General features: G+C 39.5%; 1 protein-coding gene across 3 annotated transcripts in view; it reads right to left on the bottom strand.

Moving 5' to 3' along the window:
- The window catches only part of CDON (cell adhesion associated, oncogene regulated), a 108,336-nt gene that overhangs the window by 744 nt on the left and 98,648 nt on the right, over positions 1-8,944 (bottom strand). For 2 of the 3 annotated variants that reach the window (XM_017892316.1, XM_017892317.1), the window contains exon 19: positions 434-777. In XM_017892316.1, the coding sequence (XP_017747805.1) occupies positions 434-777 (344 nt within the window). The remainder of the gene's footprint in view (positions 1-433; positions 778-8,944) is intronic. The other variant, XM_017892319.1, reaches the window with a different exon arrangement.

The following is an 8,944-nucleotide window of genomic DNA, read 5'->3' on the forward strand; positions in this document are numbered from 1 at the left end:
AAGTAGAACCTGGTTTGTGTTTGAATCTGAGGGAGACAGAAGGTTGAAAAGGTTTAAATAAAGTTGAACTCTCATAAGTAGCTGTACAATCCACCTGAGGATTAAAGCAACCCCTTAAAAGCCCTAAAATAACCATCTGATAGAAAGGTTACCACTCCAGAACCAACTCAAACCAAAAAGGGGCTCATGTTCACAAAATGCATTCTTCCACCACGTCTTCTGCTACCCTATGAATGAAATCAAAGCCTATTTCCAAATAGATTTTCCAAAGTGTGATGGGATTGACAGCCTGAGATGAAGGACATGAGTAATAACAGAATTAAAAAGAATCCTTTAACTTGAGTCCTATCTTTTTTTAAAGGACCCAGCATCCCACCCAGTCTCCCAAGAAATATGTAAACTAATCATAGAGGGGAAACTCTGAAAGCATCACCTTCCCATACACAGCTCTTAGCTAACTGAAGACGATCTGGAATCCCAAGGTTGATCATGCCTTCCTGACCTCTGCTGAACTCTGCTGGATCTTCTGCGCTATCAGAGCTGACGTCATTTACAATGTCCTGACAGCAGGTACGCTGAGTAGGGACTGGTTCCACATTGTCCTTGACGCTCTCCTCAGGCAACTGGCCACAATCAGGGACTGCGGAAGCCAGGCATACAGGCACCTTCATGTGACTGAGGGGCTTCATTTCCAAACCATCCTGAGGATAAGGTGCTACTACAGGGACCACAGGAAGAGGGTTGCTGCTGAAAGTGCTGTTGGTTTTGGTGAAACACCTGCAGAGTTTAAACCAAAAGAAACAGAATTGTGTCTAGAGGAGACAATAATTAAAATAAGCCTATTTTGAAATATCATTTGGTATTCTGTATTCACAGACTCTTAAGAAAGACTGATGCTTAAAAACAACTAAATGATTCACCATGATTTGAAATCCTGAGAATTTGAAAATGATAGTGAAAAGTGCCACACAACAGGAGAATACATCAAAAGAAGACTTAAGAATGCATCCTTATATAATGTCCCAGCACACAGGCTTCCTTTGTCTTAGTCTACTGTCAGAAGTCATCTACTTCATTATTAACTGGCTCCCAAAAGTAGCACCCAGAAGGAAAAGGCCATTAGCTACTGGGAAGAATGAGGGAATGAAAGAGGAAGACGAGGACAGGAAGCTAAGAAATGTATGGCCACATGAAAGAAACGACCTCAGGAAAGTTAACCAAAAACACCTTGCTTTGAAATCAGACGATATGTTCCCCCTCATTCTTGGAGGAAACACTAAGGATTAGACATTCAAAATCCAAGAATTTTTAATTTTTCAACTTTTTTCTTCACAGAATTAGTGACTGGAATTTATTACCACTGAGCAGTTCACGTCAATTCTGCTCTACTTTTACTTCCCGCCTTTACCTACAATGTGCATTTTAATTTTTTTTCTTTCTCTTCTTCAGACTGGACGATTTCTACTGTTCGATATCTTCTTCTTCGTTGACTTTTTCCTCTGTTGTCTCCAATAACTGTTAAGCTCAACTAGTAAATTTTCCATTTTAGTTATTGAGCTCTTTAGCTCTGGAATTTCCATTTGGTCTTTTGTATAGGCTCTGTTTATCAGTTAAATTCCCTATAAGTTCATTTATTATGTGTATACCTTCCTTTAAGTCCTTGAACATATTTATAATGGCTGCTTAAAGTCATTATCTGCTAATTGTGACACCTGGGTCATCTCAGAGTCTGTTTCTATTGACTTTTTTCCCCCTTAATTATCACATTTTCCTGTTTCTTCACATGTATAGTAATTTTTTTAAAACTGGATTTTCCTTTTAATTTTCTGGTTGCTCTGTTGGCATCAAACTCAGTGCTCCGATAGCTTCTGCTTGCATCCTTGCCCTGAGATTGGAGAACAACAAAAACCCATAAACTCATAAATCTCACATATTTTATTACAAGGGTAGACTCTTATTGTTTCTGCCTGCTTCTGCTTATTCTCCAATGCTTTCAAATAATCCAGATTTTATCATTATTATCTGTTGATGATCAAGCTATTCCAACATTCTGGAAGTTGGAACCTCAGAGACATTTTTTTTTCCCTAAAATTGGGAGTAAGAAAAGTCTGGAGATGACATTGCACTGGGCTTTGATTTGGACGTGTTAGGTAGGAAACACAAAGGACTGACCAGTAGTATCCTGGAGCTAGATAATGTTAGGCAATGAAGATAAGAATTATTTGGATTTGCATCCTTTAAACATGCGCTGATATGTTTCTGGGGCAAAGAAAAATCAGTAAAAGTCTAATCAACTGTTGCTAGCAGTTACACTGGTTCAAGTTATTGGAAATACCAAATCTTAAGCATGAAGACAGATATAAACCTGAAAGAGAATAAGATATCTGTCAGTAAACCAAATCTTTAAATAACTCCAACTTTAATTTCAAATAGAGAAATATACTCACTATATAAATAATTAAATTCAGAGACCAGTCGCCTGGTAAGTAAGGTAAGACAAGTATTCATCTGTGCAGAATAATTATCTAATATGACTCTAATTTTAATGCTTAATTCTATAGCAAAAAAATGCCTGATTTAGATATAACCTATGTATTTCCACGCATGTCTTCAGTGAATAATTAGTGAAGAAAACCCTGGTGTGGAAGGACGTTACCTAGAGCCACAATCAGAGCACTGGTCTAGAAGTGTCATGACTGCAGAAGAGTATGGCATTCCTGACTTATTCTCTTGTCTATTTTATTCAACCCTGAACTTATAAAAAATTTTTCTGGATGCTGGCAAAGGTGAGCACTAATCTGAAAGCCATTTAAAAATGTCCATGTGATCAGTGTCTTCCTTTGCTGCATTTTGTCATTAGTCTCCCAATACTCGGGGAACCCTCAAGTCCCCCTGAATGTATTCAATGCATGGAATCTACAGACTCTAAACAGGGTGAAATGTGGGGCAAGGTTGGGGGGAGAAAAGCTTTTGTGAATCTGAACTACTACTACTGAGAATTTAATGATTATCCATCTACATAAAAAACCTTATCTGAAAGAACCCTTTATTGAGAAAGCATTTGCTAAATACCTTCCATAGGTTAGACATCGTGGTAGGCACTGAAAGAGTGAAGAGTGAAGCAGAAAGAGAGTAGAGAGGGCTTTTATAAAGACTGAAACTTAGGACCAAATCATGTCAATCCCAGAATGACTTAAAGTGATCTGGGCCTTGTCCAACTGCCTGCCAAAGGCAGAAGGAAATCCTTTCTAGAGGTGGAAAACATCTTCCAGAAACTCTGCAAGTTTATATATCTGATGTCTAAAATTCAATAAAAAGTACAGGGCACATCAGGAGACAAGAACAAGAGAAAAACAAGTGACGTGGATAGTGAGTTAGCAAAGACTTTAAAACCTGGATGAATACATTCAATAAAGTAGACGACAACAATTTAACAGAGAACTAGAATCTAATATTAATAATCACTTGGAAATTCTGAAATTAAAAGTAGAGTAACTGAAATTTAAGAACTCAACACGTGGGGATAAGAGCGAGCTGGGCACAGGCAAACAGAGGATTGTTGACCATGAAGCACATCGGTTCCCATGACAAAGGATGGAAAATATGAAAACAGCTGAAGGAACACAGGAGGCACCATATGGCGAAAAACTCTATGTATAACTGGAGTCTCTCTGCAGGGGAAAAAGAGAGAATGCAACAGAAGCTGCACTGGAGACACAGAGGCTAAGAGTTTTCTTTTTTTTTTTTTGAGACGGAGTCTCGCTCTGTCGCCCAGGCTGGAGTGCAGTGGCCGGATCTCAGCTCACTGCAAGCTCCGCCTCCCGGGTTTACGCCATTCTCCTGCCTCAGCCTCCTGAGTAGCTGGGACTACAGGCGCCCGCCACATCGCCCGGCTAATTTTTTTTTTTATAGTAGAGACGGGGTTTCACCGTGTTAGCCAGGATGGTCTCGATCTCCTGACCTCGTGATCCGCCCGTCTCGGCCTCCCAAAGTGCTGGGATTACAGGCTTGAGCCACCGCGCCCGGCCCTAAGAGTTTTCTAAGCCTGATGAAAGCTCAAGCCACAGATCCAAGCTCTGTGGATCCGAAGCAGAATAAATTCAAAGAAAATTACACCTATCAATGCCAATAATTAAATGAGTAGAAGCAAAATACAAAGACAAAATCAAAAAAGCAGCCAGAAGAAAAAGACGTATTACCTTGAAAGGGAACAACAATAGCTGTATAGATGATTTTTCAAAAGAAATGATGGAAGCAATAAAGTAACAGAATAATGTCTTTAAAATACAGAAAGACAGTAACTGCCAATCTAGAATTCAATAAGCGGTTAAAAAAAAAAAGAAAAAAAATCCTTCAAAAAAGAAGACAAATTAAAGATATTCTTTGACAAAAAAGCTGGGAAACTGTCACCTTCAGTCTTGTACTATAAGAAATATTAAGGGAAGTTCTTCAAGTTGAAGGAAAATGACTAGCAACAGGTTTTTTTTAAAAAAGGAAATACAGAAAGGAATGAGTAGCAACAAAAAAAGGAAAGCAGGGAATTCTGAATAAATATGGATTGCAAAAGCAGTAATTTTAATGTCTTAGAGGATTTTAAATATTTTTAGAATACAAATGATGAAAATAACACAAAACATTGGAGGGGGAAATGGAGTTGAGATGTTCTAAAGTATTTGTATTGTCTGAAAAGTGGTAAAAGTCCTAATTCACATTAAACTCTAACTAATGTCATAATGGCTGGCCCCAAGCACATAGAAAATGACACACAAGAGGACCTCAAAAATGTTTTTTAAAATGATAAACATTAGAACACCAGACTGGTTCCTTTTTTAATTATCAGGGAGCAACAATTAAACTAACAGTCAAAGTACCTTATAGCAGCCCATCCCCAACAGTAAGACAGCCACATATATTAAAGTGAGAATGAATGGATGCACTTTGAGTTTTTGTATCATGATAGTAGTTATTTCTGTCCTAGTTCAATACTGATTCTGGGATCTGTAAGGTCCTTCTATTAATCTGTCAGCTTCAAAGTTATCTGACTTACACTTCAATCTCCTGGAGCAAAGGCAATGACAGTTCTCGGTGTCAGATGCCTTAGGACACACAGTACAGTCAGGTACTTAATGAAATTTCTCAACAGTGATGGCCTAAAATGTACTAAGTGATCTTCTGCCTTGATGTCGCATTGCTCTGCAAGAATCTGGAGGCAGCCGGGCGCAGTGGCTCAAAGGGCGGTAATCCCAGCACTTTGGGAGGCCGAGCCGGGCAGATCACGAGGTCAGGAGATCGAGACCATCCTGGCTAACACGGTGAAACCCCGTCTCTACTAAAAAATACAAAAAACTAGCCAGGCGAGGAGGCGGGCGCCTGTAGTTCCCGCTACTCGGGAGGCTGAGGCAGGAGAATGGCGTGAACCTGGGAGGCGGAGCTTGCAGTGAGCTGAGATCTGGCCACTGCACTCCATCCAGCCTGGGCGACAGAGCGAGACCCCGTCTCAAAAAAAAAAAAAGAATCTGGAGCTAATAAAAAGCTACTAGAAACCTGTATTTTCTTTATAGGTCTCACTCTGTTGCCCAGGCTGGGCACGATCATGGCTCACTGCACCCCTGACCTCCCTGGCTCATGTGATCCTCCCACCTCAGTCTCCAGAGCAGCTGAGGCTACGAGAATAGGGCACTTCCCACATTCTAGACAGAGACTAGTCCCAGTATATTCTTCCTTATTGCATCAGATTCAATCAGACTACAGGCACGTGCTACCATTCCTGAAAAACTTTTTAATTTTTTTTTTGTAGAGATGGGGTCTCATTATGTTGCCCAGTCTGGTCTTGAACTTCTAGGCTCAGGCAATCCTCTTACCTCAGCCTCCTAAAGTGCTAGAATTACAAGTGTGGGCCACCACGCCTGGCTAAAACCTGTATTTTAAAAATGAAGAAGTATGAGATCAGAAAGAAAAGTTTTCATGTAAGAGAAGGAAAATTAAGATGTAGGAAAAAAAAAACACATACACATATTTGCCGGAATTTGAAAACCTAGGACAGCTCCCTAAAAATATTAGAAATTAATAACTTGTTTATATAGATCGAACTTGAATGAACTCATAATGTTGATATAAGAAAACAATGATGACTCGCCAGACAATAAGATGCCCTTAAAGCCTCCGGCTTCCTTCCGTTTAATTTCTTTTTTTCTGCTCTTGTCTTTAATTTAAAGCCAAGTTACAGAATGAGATTTTTTTTAATGAAGTCTAAAAGGCAGACTAACAGTTTGTAAACTACTTTTGTCAGAGTGACAGTGAAGTTTTACGGATGGGGCAGGACTGGAGGAGCGGGCCAGACAGAGGCACACGGGCCAACCACAAGTGTGGTCGTCAGCGTGTCGACACAGGCTTTATGTGCTGGGCGCTAACAAGCGTATGAAATACATAAACTTCTTAAAGAAATTACAGACATTTAGCGAGAGAGAAGTACAATTTCCTATTACCTACTCTTTAGCATCTGTTTTTCAGAGAAGTAAAACAGGAAATCATAGCAGTGTTTACTTTATTCTGAACTATGACCCTCAATTACTACTAGAGTGGTGTTGACAGTAACATACTTGGGAGTTAGATTTGTAAAGCAACTGTAACCTGCGTTTCAGCATAAACCCCATTGATTTAAAATTTTCTAGTACACTGAATCTTAACTCATAATCATCAGTAATTAACCAATTAGCTCACCAAATGTAAATAATTCAGTTACATTACTTTTAGTTCAATTCCGGATGTCTACATGTGTCAGCACAAAAAATGGCTTTAACTAGGGGTTACATGTTGAGATACAGGCATAAAGAACATCGTCTGCTAAAAAGGAATATAGTCTATTCTGAATATAACCAGATATGATATGTGAAAACTATTATTGAGATGAAGTTTTGCTCTTGTTGCCCAGGCTGGAGTGCAATGGCGTGATCTTGGCTTACCGCAACCTCCGCCTCCCAGATTCAAGTGATTCTCCTGCCTCAGCCTCCCAAGTAGCTGGGATTACAGGCATGCACCACCACGCCTGGCTAATTTTGTATTTTTAGTAGAGACAGGGTTTCTCCATGTTGGTCAGACTGGTCTTGAACTCCCGACCTCAGGTGATCCACCCACCTTAGTCTCCCAAAGTGCTGGGATTACAGGCGTGAGCCACCACACCCGGCCCATGAAAACTATTATTTTACTAATAATGCTTTAGTGAAAATTTCCAAAGCAATTAGATGATCACAAAAATCATATCTGTACCTATGCAAACTTAAGAGACAAATCTAAAGTAGTAAAAAAGAAAACAGGACAAATGTCTGCAAACATATGACATTCAATAAAATGCTCTCACAATGCATATTTTACAGTTTATATAATGCAAATAGTTTGCCACTTCACTATCTTAGGCTTTTCAAATGGTCTTTCAAATGTAGTTATTACTGGCATAAGGTGGAATAAAAGTTTTTACTGAGTTGTCTCTAGCTCAATGAAACTACTTTGTTTAATCTTAAGTTTAAAAACATCGAGTAAATGGAGTTCTATGCATCTTGCCACATCACAAAAATCTAAGCTGTTTTGTAAAACCTCAGGTGGTCTGGGACCTGTTAGTTTACTAAGATAACTTTTAGTAAAACAGGAAAGGCCTGTCTGACCAATCTGTGAGATAGCAAAATGACTCTATTGTGGCATCACAAAAAATAATAAAATATTCTTCAGGCAACACTCTGAACAGCACAGACTAGAAAATAAAAGATTGGAAGAGTAGGGTAGGATTGTGCTTGGAAGAATAAGGTGCTTTAGTAGCTGACTAAAGGTATTTTGGATATTCTTGTAAAACTATACAGCACCTCTGAAATATTTTCTAGAACATATTCAAAATATTCCACTTCTGATTACACAGCTTAATATTTGTTAAGCATGATTATGTACAGAATTACTTTGATTAGATGATTATATAATTTTTGCATTAAGTTTCCTCTTTTGATTATGCCTAGAGGGAAAGAACTATCTGTGAATCTCTTGGATGTGTGATACTTATTCTCATGCATACATCCTTGGGACTTCTGAAATAGTTACATCTTGGTGGTAGTTTATGTTTTCTTTTTCTTTTTCTTTTTTATTTTTTGAGACAGAGACTCGCTCTGTCGCCAGGCTGGAGTGCAGTGGCGCGATCGCGGCTCAGCGCAACTTCTGCCTCCCGGGTTCAAGCAATTCTCCTCCCTCAGTCTCCAGAGTAGCTGAGATTACTGGCACGCGCCACCACACCCGGCTGATTTTTGTATTTTTAGTAGAGATGGGGTTTCACCATGTTGGTCAGGCTGGTCTCGAATTCCTGACCTCGTGATCTGCCTGCTTTAGCCTCCCAAAGTGCTGGGATTACAGGTGTGAGACATCGCACCCGGCCGGTAGTTTATCTTAAAATTCCACTCACCTCTACTGTTTCCACTTGTCACTGTGCCATTTTGCTGACCCAGCTCTTATTTTCGGGAGCTTATCAGTTACTACCTAAAGAACCCTGAAAATGTGGCACATATACACCATGGAATACTATGCAGCCATAAAAAAGGATGAGTTCGTGTCCTTTGTAGGGACATGGATGCAGCACGAAACCATCATTCTCAGCAAACTATCGCAAGAACAGAAAACCAAACACCACGTGTTCTCACTCATAGGTGGGAACTGAACAATGAGATCACTTGGATACAGGAAGGGGAACATCACACACCAGGGCCTATTGTGGGGAGTGGGGATGGGGGAGGGGGAGGGATAGCATTAGGAGATATACTTAATGTAAATGATGAGTTAATGGGTGCAGCACACCAACATGGCACATGTATACCTATGTAACAAACCTGCACATTGTGCACATGTACCCTAGAACTTAAAGTATAATAATAATAATAAAATAAATAAATAAATAAAATAAAATAAAATAAAA

Source organism: Rhinopithecus bieti, unplaced genomic scaffold (assembly GCF_001698545.2).
Source record: "Rhinopithecus bieti isolate Rb0 unplaced genomic scaffold, ASM169854v2 scaffold_20150, whole genome shotgun sequence".
Classification (NCBI taxonomy): domain Eukaryota; kingdom Metazoa; phylum Chordata; class Mammalia; order Primates; family Cercopithecidae; genus Rhinopithecus; species Rhinopithecus bieti.